The sequence below is a fragment of the Hyla sarda genome, chromosome 1 (assembly GCF_029499605.1).
Source record: "Hyla sarda isolate aHylSar1 chromosome 1, aHylSar1.hap1, whole genome shotgun sequence".
NCBI lineage: Eukaryota > Metazoa > Chordata > Amphibia > Anura > Hylidae > Hyla > Hyla sarda.
This window is the reverse complement of record NC_079189.1, coordinates 573,828,864-573,846,259: the sequence shown is the minus strand read 5'-3', so window position 1 is coordinate 573,846,259 and position 17,396 is coordinate 573,828,864. Positions and strand designations below refer to the sequence as shown.

The 17,396-nt window shown below is 43.1% G+C and overlaps 1 protein-coding gene across 3 annotated transcripts in view; it reads right to left on the bottom strand.

Moving 5' to 3' along the window:
- LOC130294379 (tetraspanin-36-like) overlaps positions 1–17,396 on the bottom strand; it is an 88,875-nt gene that overhangs the window by 14,106 nt on the left and 57,373 nt on the right. For 2 of the 3 annotated variants that reach the window (XM_056544102.1, XM_056544090.1), the window contains exon 2: positions 7,090–7,181. In XM_056544102.1, coding sequence (XP_056400077.1) covers positions 7,090–7,149 — 60 coding nt within the window. In that variant the 5' untranslated portion in view covers positions 7,150–7,181. Of the gene's footprint in view, positions 1–7,089; positions 7,182–11,011; positions 11,121–17,396 lie in introns of those variants that run through there. The other variant, XM_056544099.1, reaches the window with a different exon arrangement.

Here is a 17,396-nt window from a genome sequence, read left to right as displayed (position 1 = left end):
AAGGAGAACGACCTGTACTGGGTGTCCACGCTACTAGACCCCCGGTATAAACATAACGTGCCTGACATGTTACCACATTACAGCAAGGTGGGAAGGATTCAGCAGGTCCAAAATAAATTAAGAAGTATGCTGTACACAGCGTATAAGGGTCATGTCACAGCACACCAGGAATCTAACAGGGGAAGAGGTGAAAGTAATCCTCCTCCTCCTCCCACGAACACGCCGGCAAGGACAGGATGCTGTACAGACATGCTGTTGATGGAGGACATGCAGAGCTTTTTAAGTCCTACGCATCGCCACAGCCCTTCGCGGTCCGCCATCAGAGAACGACTTGACAGACAGGTAGCAGACTACCTAGCCTTAACCGCAGATATCGACACACTGAGGAGCGATGAACCCCTTGACTACTGGGTGTGCCGGCTTGACCTGTGGCCTGAGCTATTCCAATTTGCGCTCGAACTTCTGGCCTGTCCCGCTTCAAGTGTCCTGTCAGAAAGGACCTTCAGTGCAGCAGGAGGTATTGTCACTGAGAAGAGGAGTCGCCTTGGTCAAAAAAGTCTGGATTACCTCACCTTTAAGATGAATGAGGGATGGATCCTGAAGGCACCGACACTGGGTGATACATTTGACTGAACAAGGCCTGATCAGATGAGCTGTCTTGGGCTAAAAATGGTCCACACGCTGCTGTATTTGAACTCTGAATTCCGGATGACTTGCGTGACTTATCCGCCAACTAGGGTTCAAGCCGCAGTGTTTTAGGGCACTTTCTGCCTGGCGAAACAAACAGAAATTTTTCTGGCCGCTGCTACAGCAGCGGCTGCAAAAATACCAAATTGCGAAAAGGTTAAAGAAAATAAGGCAGGAGGGGAGGGTTAAAAAAATATTAATGACAGGTACTCCAAGATTTTTTTTTTAGTGCTGTTTTATCGAATTGTTCCATATTACAATCTATATTCTAAAATAATCCCAAAATGTTGCAGTTGTTATGGCCTTTTAAGGCTAAAGCTAAACTGATAGTTCATGTTCTGTACAGAATAAAAAAAATGAATTGCAATCAGAACAAAACAAGTTTTAGTAAATGCATCCAATCCGAAAAAACAAAAAACAAAAAAAAAAAAACACGTTTAAGAGCTCCCTTAGGTGACATTCCAAATCTGCAGTCAACTTTGGATATTTTGTCCAAAATATTGACTAATCTTACATGCATGTGATCTGTATTTTGTGACCTGTACCTAGAAGGTGCTAGGTGGCCCACCTGATCCAATATAGGCACAACTTATTGGCATTGAACTACCCCCCACCCCACACACACTGAAACATTAGGTATGAGAGTGGCCGCTTACTCCCTTATATAACATGGCGGCTGGTCTGCATCACATTGGATATTTTACCTCACCCTTGTAACAGCAGGTGAAGAGACTTTATTGCAGTAATATACTAGTCAGGTAAGTGTCATCAGCCAGTTAGTCGCATGTTTTATGGTTGTGTAGAAAGGAGTTTTATAGCAGCATATCAAAGTCCAGACTTTCTTCCTCATTATTGATGAGTTGTGGACTTTATTCCCATCTATATAAATTACATTTTATCACTTCATAGTCACCAACCTACACAACAGACTTTGCTTTCTGCCCATTTGTGTCTTGGTTCTGTATTTTTTGTTGTCTACCTACAGGACCTACTGTCTAAATATGTTACCATCACCATCTGCTGGGTGCCATTTGGAAGTAGTATTCGAGTCAACATGAGGATATGACTACAACATGATACCCCAAGCCAGTCAAGCCATTCCTACTTCGCTTTGGCCTAGTGTGATGTTGCCCTATTGCAGTTCTCCTGTAGACTGCAGCAGGCTGTGTGGCAAGTAATGAGACATTTGCTATTAAAACAGTTGTATGTATGCTTTAAACTGGAGCTTGTGTGCTCCAGAAATTACGTGTGTAAGTCCAGACTTAGGCTAGGTTAACCCATTTTAGGGGCTTTGGCACAGATTCCATTTACTTTGCAGAATTCAACATGACCAAAATAAATAAATAAATACTACAAGTAGTAGTTTTTTGTCTAGCCAAATCCTTCTAGACAGACAGATGGATCCCATTAAGGTCAATGGGATCTCTCCGGATCCTGTGCAATAAACCATGTAGCTACAAAGAGGAGCACCAACTCAAGTGTGAATCTTGCTTAAGGCTGCAGAACCCAATGAATTGGGGGGGGGGGGGGGGGAAATCAGAAAATCATCTAATGTTTATAGGGGCCTCCAGAATCATCAGCCGATATTGGGGGACAGAAGGGGTTAGCATGTGTGGTGAGCCACAGTGAATGGCAGGACCACGGGATGTAGCGGTGGATGGGCAGATGGTATTAACCCCTAATGTTCATGATGCCAGAGTGGTTTTTGGGTATTGGGAACCACCCAAATGATATCTCCTCTACACCAATGGCTAGACAGTGAAATGAGAGTCCACGACCAGGTTATGGTTTAATGGAGGCTTTACTGAGGTCAGACCGTTGTTATAGTCTCTACAGCTCGACCAAAATCCCAGAGAGTCGACCAGTAACACAGAATGGGCCTTGCAGCTTGCTGGGACTTGCAGTACTTTTGGGTCAGACTTCAATACAGCCACTCTGACTATGATGGACTTGACTTGTGTCTTGACTTTAGTAGAGACAGCAGACAGATGAGTTGGCTTACTGACAATGTGGCTGGTGTGCAGGCTTTATGGCCTCCAGGTGTACTGGACACAGGATCTTTTATGTCTGTGCTTTGCTGTTCCTCAACAGAAAGAAAGATTGTAATGGTCGCCGCTCTTATAAAGGGGGGCTGAGCAAGAAGGCCATAGGTCAAGCTGCAGGTCAGGTGGTCAACTGGTGCTCTCTGGGTAAGGCCTCTTTCACACTATGAAATAGTTCCGTTTAGGAACTTCCGTCACAAGTTCCGTCACTATATCGGGGAAAACCTGCCGTTACAAAACCCCTGACGGCCGTGACTAAATAGCATTGCAGCCTATGGGGTTTTGTAACTGCCCGTTTGCACCCGTATATGCCCATAATTCATTACGGACGTGATACAGTGACGGGACATCATGGCGGAAAAATTACTGCATGCAGTAATTTTTCCGCCACGATGTCCCGTCACTGTATCTCGTCCGTAATGAATTACGGGCATATACGGGTGCAAACGGGCAGTTACAAAACCCCATAGGCTGCAATGCTATTTAGTCACGGCCGTCAGGGGTTTTGTAACGGCAGGTTTTCCCCGATATAGTGACGGAACTTGTGACGGAAGTTCCTAAGCGGAACTATTTCATAGTGTGAAAGAGGCCTAACATAACATGTAACATCTCACAGGTCCTTTAGACAATTACATTAGTCCTCCAAAGGTCCTTTATACTGCCTATACATTAGCATACTGACTATATACCCATTACAATAAATATTGTACTAACAGCAGGGGAGACACTGCAGGAGTGCCCCCAGGTCACCGTGGGACTTAACCTGACAGGGCCCAAGTATAGTGCAGGAGTATTAACCACAGGGGCAAGGTGTTATTAACCCCTAGTGTTCATGACGCCAGAGTGGTTTTTGGGCACCGTAACCACCCAAGCGGTATCTCCGCTATTCCAATAGCTAGGCAGTGAAAATGAGAGTCCAACCAGGTTATGGTTGAACGGAGGCTTTACTGAGGTCATATTGGAGCTATCTTCACAGCTAGGCCAGAATCCCAGAGAGGTGGCCAGGAACACAGAAGGACCTCGCAGCTTGCTGGGACCAATTATACTTGTAATGGAATTGACTTGAGGCTTGACTAGACTGTAGACAGGGAGAGACAGACTTGACTTACTCGAATGACTAGATTTGAGGCCTTCCAGGTACTGGACACTAGCACTGAGATCTCTGGTCTCAGTAAAGTGATGAAAGAGAGAAGAGCAAGAATTGTAATGGCCGCCCCCTTATATAGAGGGGGGCTGAGCCAAAGCCCATTGGTCAAGCTGCAGGTCATGTGTTAAGCTGGTGCTCTCTGGGTAACATGTAATAAACATAACAAGTGACATCTCACAGGTCATTTATACTAGCTAAATATTAATACACTGACTACAATCCTATGACAATAAATGACACTAATAACAGCAGGGGAGACACTGCAGGAGAGCCCCCAGATCACTAAGGGACTCAACCTGACAGGGCCTAAGTGTAGTGCAGGACATGTTCTGTACTGGGATATTACATATCAAAAATAATAAATAAAATAAAAAAAGCAGAGCAAAGGGTGAAAACCATGTGCCCGAAAATCTGGCTGTAACAGGAAGTAATATAGAAGTATGTTATGTATCTGAATGTGGTTGGGTCAGTTTCTGATTACACAAACAAGAAAGATGAATAATCTTCTCGGTCATGCTCCAGGGAAACAGCATAAGATACATGACTATGCATTTCCCAATTCAAGCCTAGTCACCAAGGCTAAGTCACATGTCATCGTATCCCCTATCCAAAGGATAGAGGATAAGATGTCTGATTGCGGGGGTCCCGCGACTGGAGGGGTTATTGCCCCTTGGAAAGTGCAGACTTTTAGGATAGTATATTCAGGGGTGTGGGAATTTTATTTAAAAAAAAAAAAAACTACTTGTTCACAGGACTAAAATGGAGCAAAATCTACTTGTCCCTCATGACGATCCACTTGTCCGGGCCAGTTTTCGCTTTTAGGTGCTAATTTTTTACCTCCTCTCCCTATAATAGCAATAAATAAATTATAAAAAAAAAAGAAAAATAAAAAAATATATATATTTTTATTTTTATTTATTTTTATTTTTTTTGGGTGAAGTGAAATTGAAATAGTAAAAGAATTTTGCAGATTCGGTGGTTTTCTTTTCTACACCATTTACCTTGTGATTGAGATAACATGTTGGTTTCATACTTTAGGCCGCCTAATTACAGCGATACCAGATTTGTATAGTTTACATCATGTTTACAAATTTTAAAAAAAACTGAACTTTAAAAAAAAAAAAAATTTAATTGCCATTTTCTGACTCCTGTAGCTTTTTTTTTGCATACCATACAGACTGCTGAGCGCCACCTGCTGGCCATTAGCGGCGGTCTGAGGTGGAAACTTGCTCCCCATCCAGACTTGCGTCCGCTCCTCCCCTCATCTCTCTAAAGCTAGAGCTGTGTGGAGCAAAGGCAGAGGACGCAGGTCTGCATGGGGAGAAAGAAGGCAGAGCAGGGAAGAGAGGACATACACAGCTTCTTATCTCCCCTCCCCCTGCTCTGCATTCGGAGGATGCAAGTTTCCACAGCCGGGGCTGCAAAGTATGGAGCGGGCAGGAGTCGGGTGCCCGCTCCATACAGACTGCAGAGCGCCGCAGCGCTTGTCAGGTCCAGCCCTGCTTGCCCGAAGCTGGACTAAGGGCCAGAAAAATTCACCTGCCCGGCACTGCATGTCCCGGGCGTCGGGCGCTAGGAATTCCACATCCCTGATATTCCATCTGGAGCGGGTCCGACAAAACGCCAGTACGGGGACCATTGTAAATGCGTTATCTTAAAAGAGGACAATACATTTACGAAATAATGGGGAACGTAATGTGAATGGTGCAGCAGAATACCATGGAGACCAATCAGAGGCTGCTGCACCTTATTTTTCAAGCAGAATAACACTTTGAAAATACGCAATGTGAATGAGCCCTAAAAAAGACAAAATGGGCAAAAATATAAGGAAGGAAGATGTCATGTAAATAAAGTCCTTTTTACCTCTGTTTGCCTGGGTGTACTTTCCCAATTTATTAAAGAAGTGCAGGTTCTTGATTAATAGAACAAAACAAAAAAAAACACCATTATATTACTGCAAATGTTTGGGAACACAGGGAATATATGATCAAAACTGCCTGCCCAGTTGAACTATATTACAGGTAATGTAATGATTTTATCCACAGTCCTATGAAATTTAAGAAAAATGTAATACAAAAAAAAAACAAAAAAAAAAAAAAAACAGAATCACGATTCTCAACACTGGTTGAATGGGTATGGAGATAGAGAAAAAAAAAATACACACACACCATATAATATATAGGAATGTTTCCCAAGTAGGGTGCATCCAGCTGTTGCAAAACTACAACTCCCAGCATTGCCTGGACAGCCAAAGGCTGGGAGTTTTGCAACAGCTGGAGGCACACTGGTTGGGAAATGCTGCTATATAGTGTCCAAAGATGGAGAACAGTTTAACAGATGTAGCAGTGTTTATTACTGTGTTATATTAATTGTTGTCATAATTTATTTTACCTACAACCAATACAACACTACTAAAACATTACAAATTAAAATAAACTCTGCAACTTTTTTTTTTTTTTTTTTTTAAACACACTGGCTAAGATGTCTGACCAGGGGGGTCCCCATCTCTGGGGACCCATACAATCTTGCATTAGGCACCCACGTCTTTGATCTGCACACTGCGCTGCCAGCTCACAAACTGTGGGGTGCCAACCACGGGGCTGGAGTATCATGAAGTCACGACTCCGCCCCCGCTATGCAAGTCTATGGGAGGGGGCATGACAGGACCCCCGCAGTCAGACATCTTATCCCCTATCCTTTGGATAGGGGATTTTATGTCTTAGGGCCGGAGTACCCCTTTAAAGAGCCAAGGAACGTGCTCTCTAATCACCCACATGTGCAAGAAAAAGTGCAAACGTGTTACACCAAAAAAAAAAAAAAAAAAACATGCACAGAGGATGCGGTGTATCGCAAGCCCTTCTCTGACAGGAGAGCCCCCCCCAACAAACCTTTGCCTCCAGACCAAAAGGTGCCTGCAAGGTTCCAGGTTCAATGTCCCTTTTTTTGCCGAAGCTACTAAGGGACCACAAATGCTCCTGGTATCCCTCTTGGAATTAGCCAAGGTATCTGCCCACAGAGCTGTAAACAATAGGCACCCTGCACATACAGGAGTACCCGGGGTTTTCGCAGGGAAGTGCAGAACCTGATGGCCACACACACCTCCCCTAGACCACCAGGAGAGACCCCCAGAAGGGTTACCGCATCCTAACAATCATGTGGACACACAACACGCAAAAAGTGACAAAAAGGAAATAAATATACTGATAGACTTACCAAAAAGACCAGGCTGAGGAGAATAAGGAAAGTCTTGGACGTGAATACCCCCAAACCCATGGTGAGACCGCTTCACTGGGGACTGCACAGACCTATGTACAATAGAGAGCGTGAGAAGCAGCGTCTGTCCCGTCTATACACAGATGGATAATAAAGCCTCTGACTCCACACATGACTCCTCTCACCCCAGTCACATGACTCCTCCCCCCGCCCCCATCCCACAGGTACAAAGGGGAATTAACTCTCCACGAGCAGCAGATGAATGGTGGAAAGTTTGTCAATGTGATTTGTCAAGTATGGCTGAGGCTACATGTGTTGGGGGTATTTATCGTGCTCTTTTGATGTCATTTTTGGTCAATATTTGTCACATGTTTTGCACAGTGAATTTTTGTGCTCAAGTTAAACAACAAGTCTAATAGACTAGAGGGCAACATATTCTGGGGGATGTTTATCATTATAGGTGAAGCTTTTTTTGTACAATTTTTTTTATTTTTTTTTTTTTTGTGTGTGCTTGTAACGTGTAGATACACCAAATTTGTTAAATGGGCACAGGAAATTTAACCCCTTAAGGACTCAAACAATTTTCGTTTTTGCACTTTTATTTTTTCCTACACCCCTTCTAAAAATCATAATGCGTTAAATTTTGCACCTTCAGACCCATATATGGGCTTGTTTTTTGCGTCACCAATTGTACTTTGTAATGACATCACTTATTTTATAACCAAATCTGCAGCGAAACAAAAAAAATTATTTGTGGGGTGAAATAAAAATTAAAAAAACTGCCATTTTGCAAATTTTTAGAGATTCTGTTTCTACGCAGTGCACTTTTTGGTAAAAATGACATCTTATCTTTATTCTGTAGGTCCATGTGGTTACAAGGATATCCAATTTATGTGGGTTTTTTATTTTACCACTTCAAAAAATTATAACTACATGCACCAAAATTAGTATTTTTTAAATTGTCATCTTCTGACCCCTATAACCCTTTTTTATTGTTCTGCATACTGGGCTATATGACTCATTTTATGCGCCATGGTCTGCAGTTTTTATTGGTACCATTTTTGTTTTGATGGGACTTTTTGATCATACTTTATTAATATTGTTATGGTATATGAAGTGACCAAAAAATGCACAATTTCGGACTTAGGTATTTATTTTTTTTTTTTTTTATGTGTACACCATTGACCGTGCGGTTTAGCTACCCTTATATTTTAATAATTTGGACATTTACGCACTTGACGGTACCAAAAATGATTATTTTTATTTTATATTAAATTATTTTATTTGGGAAATGGGGGGGGGGGGGGGGGTTATTCAAACTTTTATTAGGGGAGGGGCTAATTTTTTAGCATTGATGAGTGTTATCTGTGCTCTGCTGCTCCAGCCTGCATGGCAGGCTTGGAGCAATAGAACACAGATCAGACGACGAGAAGCCAGGGAAGGGCCCTCTCGCCATCCTCTCAGCTGATTGGGACATCACGATTTTGTCGCGATAGTCCCGATCAGCTGAGCTGCCGAGTTTCTTTCACTTTCATTTTAGACACCGCAATAAACTTTGATCGCAGCGTCTAAAGGGTTCCTGCCGGGCATCGGCCCATTCGGTGATGCCTGGCATTAACCCTGGGTCTCGGCCCACCGGGTTTAAAGCGTTCTCCGCTTTAGGTGTGCCCTGAGTCCTTAAGGACTTGGCAACGGGGGTGTACCTGTACGCCCTGCGTCTACATGTGCTTGAAGGAGAACTGTAGTGCAATACAACTTATCCTATTCTTCGGATAGGGGATAAGTTATAGGTTGCAGGGGGTCTCCTGTAGGGGCGCAGCAGTCTGTTGGAAGGAGGCGTTTTGTCCCTGCATGACGCGGTGGCCGACACGCCACCCACCATGTATCCTATAGAGATATATAGAGGCTGGAGACAACACGACGCATGACGCGGGGGGTAAGTTATATTGCACTACAGTTCTCCTTTAATAAATTTTGTGCAGATGCACATTTCCTGAAATTCTACACACGCACGCACGCACGTATGTCTGGGCTGGTGTATTTTTGCGACTTTTTGGTGGTTTTGCTTTACCACTGTAAACCAAAAAGTAGCAAAAAAAGATCTTGAGACGTTGTACAGCACCAACTGTGAGACAAATATACACAACAATACAGCTCTAAAGGCAATGGGGGAGATTTATCAAAACCTGTGGAGAGGAAAAGTTGACCAGATGCCCATAGCAACCAATCAGATCGCTTCTTTCATTTTGCAGAGGCCTGTGAAAAATAAAAGCGATCTGATTGGTTGCCATGGGCAACTACACCACTTTTCTTTTACACAGGTTTTGATAAATCTCCCCCAATTATACATTTTCCCCTCTATGGGGGAGATTTATCAAACCCTGTGCAGAGGAAAAGTTGCCTAGTTGCCCATAGCAACCAATCAGATTTCTTCTTATATTTTTTGACAAGGCCTCTGCAAAATGAAAGAAGCGATCTGATTGGTTGCTATGGGCAACTGGTCAAATTTTCCTTTGCACAGGTTTTGATAAATCTCCCCTTATGAGAATTGACTATTTAGTCCAAAAAAGTGCAGTGGCCACAAATTTGCCATTAGCTATTTTTTTGAAAAGGCACAAATGGCTCCCAAAAGTCACAGATCCACGCAAGCCCGGACCATGCTTAGAAATCCTGCTGTGCTAACTCCAGAAAGTTATAACAGCCAGTTACATATGCCATACAACTAAATGATAACTTTGATGCAAAGATAGCTTCCTACAATGAGAATTGATAAATACACCGTTTTTATCAATTCTCGCTGTTTTGATGAAACGGGTGGTTACGTTGCAGACTTGTTGCATTTTTTCCAGTTAGGCCAGGTTCACACAGTGTAATTTGTGCAGAATGTCCGCATGAAAAACACATGTGGATGTTCGGCATATTTGAAGAATCCAGCGGGCACTAGGACCGCTTGGAGATGCTCCACATTATAGACGACAATGCATTTCCAAGTGAAGTCCGAAAAAAGAATAGACATCTGCCGCGCAAATTCTACCTTGTGAACAGTGCAAATCAATGGAACTCAGCAGTGAAAAGCCGGGTGGAAAATTCCTGCGGAATTCTGCATGAACATTCTGCCATGTGAACATGGCCTTAAAGGGGTACTCCGGCCCTAATACATCTTATCCCCTATCTAAAGGACTTGCATTGAGTGGGTGGGGCATGACGTCACACGGGGGCGGAGTCGTGACGTCACGATACTCCGGCCCCGTGGTCGTCACGCTGCACACTCTGAGCCTCCAGCACTGCGGAGAGCTCACAAAGGTGGGCGCTGAATGACAGATTGCGGGGGTCCCCAGGGGCGGGATCCCCGCGATCATAAATCTTATCCCCTATACTTTGGATAGAGGATAAGATGTACCCCTTTGAGGATAGTTAACAATGAGGAAAAACAGCAAAGAAAATTTCCTTGCTGAAATCCTCTTTCTGTTTAATGCTAAAATGATGCAGAATTGGCATCTATTTGGCACTGAATGTCCCCTTGCAGCAGGCGCTGCCAAAATCATTGGCGGTATGACCACGAGGACGTGCGGCACCTCATAGTCTGGCGGAATTCCATGTTCATTCTTTGGGCGGACGTCCATTCCACTACGCACAGAACTGGGGGAGATTTATCAAAACCTGTGCAGAGGAAAAGTCGACCAGTTGCCCATAGCAACCAATCAGATTGTGGGGTGTTCCAGTACCGCAGTGCATCCTGTCAGGTAAACATTGCTTCAGGTGCCTGTGCTAGGCCCTGCTGCTCATGTGATGCATTGATATTCATTGTTGTCTTTGTCTGTTAGTTTATATTGTTTTGCATTGTACCTTTAAGAAATGTAAAGATATTTGCTAGGAGGTATGATGCAGATGTGGTGTCCCGGTACCGTATAGTATACCGTACCTTGTATGGTGGTCCCCAAATCCAGAGTTACTTTGTTCCAGTAGGGTCCTCCTGGTGACATAGCCCCTAGTCACCTCTCTCTTCTTTAATTTTGTGATGGTGTGTGTGTATATTTAATTGTGTATATAGTGTCGCAGGACCTTCGGTCATGTGACTGTTAATTCTCTTAGGGTATGTTAAAGGACCTTCCTAGGTCACGTGTGTGGTCACATGTTTAGACCATAATTCCTTGTGTAAAGTGACTGACAGATGGTATGAACCAATGAGCTCAAGGCCAGCCCCTGCCCATATAAGGGAGCTGCCAGCCAATCCTCGCTCTCTTGGGTTCCGGACTAGCAGAGAGTAGAGATCCATGCAACTTTCAAAGACAAGACCAGGCCGAAGCCTGATAATATCGCAACTTACCAAATCGTGAGTTACAATACAACTCCCCGCTAAAGTCTGCGTGACTGCTGGACCTAAACTCAATCCCCGAAATCCAGTGGAACAGCGCATATCAATCTCCTGAGCTTAAAACTCACAAGGTCCCAACCAACTGTCAGGATCCTAATAGACTCTTCTTGTACAAAGACTGTTCCTGTTTAATTCTGCATAAAACCTGCAGTAAAAGTTCAGACAGTTTTCTGAAACCTCCGGTTGTGGACAATCATTTATTATCCCTCCTTATCGCTCTTGGGACGGGTGGCGATAGGACAAGTATATACAGAGGAGCCCTCACCCTGGCATCACGACAGTTGAGGGTTAAACCAGCACCCTTTCATCACTGCACAGCTACACCCCATATACCCCCACAAGCTTACCACACAGAGTACCCATGTGACCCTGATTGCCCAATGGTAGGCCCCCTAGCTAAGCCATATATAGTGTAGGGGGGGAAGGAGTTATCCAGACTATGCAGAGCTCAGTGGGAGCTGCAGTGTGGAGAAGAGACAGCTTAAGTGTGAGGGGATTTTTAAGGGAAGCCTAAAGAAAATCTTCAAGCAAGTGACTGCGCCATTCTGCAAGTGTTCCCCGCCCAGGAGGAGTCGGAAATTCTTAACTGTAAGTAAAATATACGATGAGTCTATTGGCTGAACAGTGATAGTTTATACCCTGGCAGTGTAGCGTTAATTGGACACTATCAGAACCCTAGTCAGCGTGGGAGGCCTCAGAATTAAGTATGGAGTTCCAAGTCTGCAACATGTAAAGTCAAGTGGGTGTAATATACTACAAGTCACAGCAAGTCTACATGGCTCCCAAGGGTTACTATGCATCTCCTCTACTCTAATCTGCGCTGTGAGGATTGTAACATCTACTCCTGCCTCAGTAAAGACAGGTATCCTTAACCTGGCAACGGTGTATATATTATCCAGCACCTGGTCCAGGAGAAGATGTCCTATCCTCGGACTGTGTAGGCTAACGGTGTTCTGGCATCATGATCATATCCAAACACCCTGCACACACCTCAATTGCTCCTTTCATTTTTCAGAAGCCTTTTTAAAAATAAAAGAAGTGATCTGATTGGGTGCTATGGGTAACTGGCCAACTTTTCCTCCTCCTGCATGCAGCAGCAGAATCAAATTTTTTAAGGCCACACCAAGTTTTTGTCTCCGTTACACTGTACCTGTCCCAGTGGTCGAACCACCTGCGATCAGCTACTTCTCCCCTATCCTGTGAATAGGGGATAAGTTAGCTTTGGCTGGTGTTCTCCTTTTTTGTATGCAAAAAACATGGTCAACCAGGTTATTGGGGGTTATTCATCAAGAGTGGAGTAGGTGAACATCTTTTTACTCCATTAATTATGTGGTGGAAACTGTGGGGGTTATTTATCAATAATGGTCTTGGCTAGATCTTTTTTGTTGTTTGTGTAGATGCGTTTTCGTTTTTGGTCGTGCTGCTCCAAATTTAGCATGATTTGGCACGGGACAGGGGGGGGATGATTTGGCACAAGGGGTGTGCTGGGGCTGCTACAGGGGAGTTTAGCAGGGGCCAGGGGCCCTTGGGACCGTGGGCCACTTACTGGGGTATTGGCTGTACCCCCATGACGGCAGCCCTGTGTACAAGGTAGGGCGGCACCTAAGCCTGGTTGTCCCCTATTTGGAGAGTTTTGTCCCCTATTGGGTGTTTCTATGACCGCTATTGGGAATGTCCCTTATTCAGAGGGTGCAAATGCATTAAGTCCTTTGAGACTCTACCGGGGAAATAAAAACTGTCCGCTTTTGAGAGGTGTCCCCTATTGGAAGGTGTCCACTAAGGGAGATTTCACTGTATTAACCCCTTAAGGACCAAGGACGTACTGGTACATCCTTGGTTCTGCTCCCCTGATATAACGCGGGGTTACACTGTAACCCTGCATCATATCACTGCGGGCCCGGCGTCCTAGTGAAGCCGGGACCCGCCGCTAATAGCGTGCAGCGCCGATCGCGGCACCGCGCGCTATTAACCCTTTAGCCGCGCGCTCAGAGCTGAGCCACGTGGCTAAAAGTGAAAGTGAAAGCTGACGGTTAACTCAGTGGGCTGTTCGGGATAGGCGCGGCGAAATCGCGGCATCCCGAACAGCTTACAGGACAGCGGGAGGGCCCCTACCTGCCTCCTCGCTGTCCGATCGCCGAATGACTGCTCAGTGCCTGAGATCCAGTCATGAGCAGTCATGCGGCAGAATCATCGATCACTGGTTTCCTATGAGAAACCAGTGATCAATGATAAAGATCAGTGTGTGCAGTGTTATAGGTCCCTATGGGACCTATAACACTGCAAAAAAAAAGTGAATGAATATCATTTAACTCCTCCCCTATTAAAAGTTTGAATCACCCCCCTTTTCCCATAAAAAAAAAAACACAGTGTAAATAAAAATAAACATATATGGTATCACCGCGTGCGTAAATGTCCGAATTATAAAAATATATAATTAATTAAACCGCTCGGTCAATGGCGTGCGCGCAAAAAAATTCCAAAGTCCAAAATAGTGCATTTTTGGTCACTTTTTATATAATTTAAAAATGAATAAAAAGCGATCAATAAGTCCTATCAATGCAAAAATGGTACCGTTAAAAACTTCAGATCACGGCGCAAAAAATTATCCCTCATACCGCCCCATACACGGAAAAATAAAAAAGTTATAGGGGTCAGAAGATGACAATTTTAAACGTATTAATTTTCCTGCATGTTGTTATGATTTTTTCCAGAAGTCCGACAAAATCAAACCTATATAAGTAGGGGATCATTTTAATCGTATGGACCTACAGAATAAAGATAAGGTGTCATTTTTACTGAAAAATTTACTACGTAGAAACGGAAGCCTCCAAAAGTTACAAAACAGGGTTTTTAAAATTTTGTCGCACAATGATTTTTTTTTTCCGTTTCACCGTAGATTTTTGGGCAAAATGACTGACGTCATTACAAAGTAGAATTAGTGGCGGCAAAAATAAGCCATCATATGGATTTTTAGGTGCAAAATTGAAAGAGTTATGATTTTTTAAAGGCAAGGAGCAAAAAACGAAAATGCAAAAACGGAAAAAACCCCGGTCCTTAAGGGGTTAAGTAGATAATGGTTAGAGTATTGGTATCTCTTGAGGTAAAGCTTTTCACTCTTAGGACTTCCACAGAGGAGATCCTGTTCTCATGGCTGATCTAATCCTCGTCACTCCCACATTACACAATGCCAGCACTCGTGACCACAGCAGCACATGACCAGGCATTGTAAAAAACACATGACATAGGTGTATACTGCAGATGACAAAGATATGAGCTCACTCGTTCTCGCAGCTCACAATCTACAAGAAGAAGAAACTCTGAACTCTCACCAGATGTTCGAAAACAAGACACATGACTCAATGATGACTGCAGTTCTCCAGAAGCTGATGTTAAAAAACGTGTGATAATGCATGGCTTTTATTCACCAAACATACATGGTGATGTTTCGTCCATCTTGCATGGCCATTGTCCGAGAAAAGAACTCCAGAAAAAAAATTCCTCTGGAGCATACAGCAGCTAATAAGTACTGGAAGGATTAAGATTTTTTAATAGAAGTAATTTACAAAAATCTGTTTAACTTTCTGGCACCAGTTCATTTGAAAAAAAAATAGTTTTCCACCAGAATACTTATTTATTATTTAGTATTTTATTTTTATATTTATTTTAGCACAAGACCTCAAAATAACGAATGTAAAAAAATGAGGGTCTGAAGACTTTTCAAATGCAATGTATATAGCTTTTATTATGTTTGCTTCTTAAAAAATAAATAAAATAAAAGCTGTTAAATAAATAAATAGTTGACACTGTATGTAAGGATTCCCCATGCAGTGTTAACCCCCATCGGCTTCCCGATGACATGATTGCCTATGCCAATGGATTTCCATGAGTGGCTGAGCCTGCAGCCGTGTCGGGTACATTGCCTGTTAGTGTTAGGCTACGTTCACACTGAAGAATTTAAGAGGAATTCACGAAGAATCATTTCAGTCAGGAAATGGTTGCCTTCTGTCATTTTATCCATCAAGCGGAATTTCCATGCGGAAATGAAGAGGAATGAAGGGGAAGGCTATTTAACCCCTTAAGGACCGGGGTTTTTTCCGTTTTTGCATTTTCGTTTTTTGCTCCTTGCCTTTAAAAATCGTAACTCTTTCAATTTTGCACCTAAAAATCCATATGATGGCTTATTTTTTGCGCCACCAATTCTACTTTGTAATGACGTCAGTCATTTTGCCCAAAAATCTACGGTGAAACGGAAAAAAAAATCATTGTGCGACAAAATTGAAAAAAAAAAACGCCATTTTGTAACTTTTGGGGGCTTCCGTTTCTACGTAGTACATTTTTCGGTAAAAATGACACCTGATATTTATTCTGTAGGTCCATATGATTAAAATGATACCCTGCTTATATAGGTTTGATTTTGTCGGACTTCTGGAAAAAATCATAACTACATGCAGGAAAATTAATACGTTTAAAATTGTCATCTTCTGACCCCTATAACTTTTTTTATTTTTCCGTGTATGGGGCGGTATGAGGGCTCATTTTTTGCGCCGTGATCTGAAGTTTTTAACGGTACCATTTTTGCATTGATAGGACTTATTGATCGCTTTTTATTCATTTTTAAATTATATAAAAAGTGACCAAAAATGCACGCCATTGACCGAGCGGTTTAATTAATGATATATTTTTATAATTCGGACATTTCCGCACGCAGTGATACCATATATGTTTATTTTTATTTTTATTTACACTGTGTTGTTTTTTTTATTGGAAAAGGGGGGTGATTCAAACTTTTAATAGGGGAGGAGTTAAATGATCTTTATTCACTTTTTTTTTTCCACTTTTTTTTTTGCAGTGTTATAGGTCCCATAGGGACCTATAACACTGCACACACTGATCTTCATCATTGATCACTGGTTTCTCATAAGAAACCAGTGATCAACGATTCTGCCGCATGACTGCTCAGGCCTGGATCTCAGGCACTGATCAGTCATTCGGCGATCGGACAGCGAGGAGGCAGGTAGGGGCCCTCCCACTGTCCTGTCAGCTGTATGGGATGCCGCGATTAGCCGCGGCTATCCCGAACAGCCCGACTGAGCTAGCCGGAAACTTTCACTTTTAGCCGCGCGGCTCAGCTCTGAGCGCGCGGCTAAAGGGTTAATAGCGCGCGGCGCCGCGATCGGCGCTGCGCGCTGTTAGAGGCGGGTCCCGGCTTCACTATGACTCCGGGCCCGCCGTGATATGACGCGGGGTTACTGTGTAACCCCGCGTTATATCAGGAGAGCAGGACCAAGGACGTACCGGTACGTCCTTGGTCCTTAAGGGGTTAATCTTTTCTGAATTCTGCTTGAATTCCTCTTGAAAACAATGTCGTGCGGAATTTTTCTTTTTACCATTGACTTCTATTGGATTCTGCTCGCGGATTCCACTTAAAGAATGAACATGTTCTTTCTTCAAGCAGAAAGGAATTCAGCGTTGGAATTTCCGCAGTGTGAACAGGACAGCGGAAATAACATTAATGTCAATGGGCAGAGGAGATGTGAATTAATATGGAGCGGAGAATTCAAGAGGAATTACTTAAGTAAATTCCTCTTGAATTACTCCGTGTGAATGCACCCTTAGACTGACACAGTACTGTAGTGCCATGTATCATACCAGTGGTCTACTCATTGCTGTCAAAGTCCTCTTGTGAGACTAGGAAAATGAAAAAATAAATATAATTAAAATAAAATTTAATAACAAAAATACCCCACCCAGATATTTTCGTTCCACAAATAATTTTGGGGTGTTTCACTGGAGATTTCTTAGTAAAATAAGTGACGTCATAACAAAGTACAATTGGTGGTACAAAAAAATACTACCTCCTATGGCTCTGTGGGTGTGAAATTGAAAGAGTTATGTCTATTGGTAGGCGAGTAGCAAAATAATAATAATAATA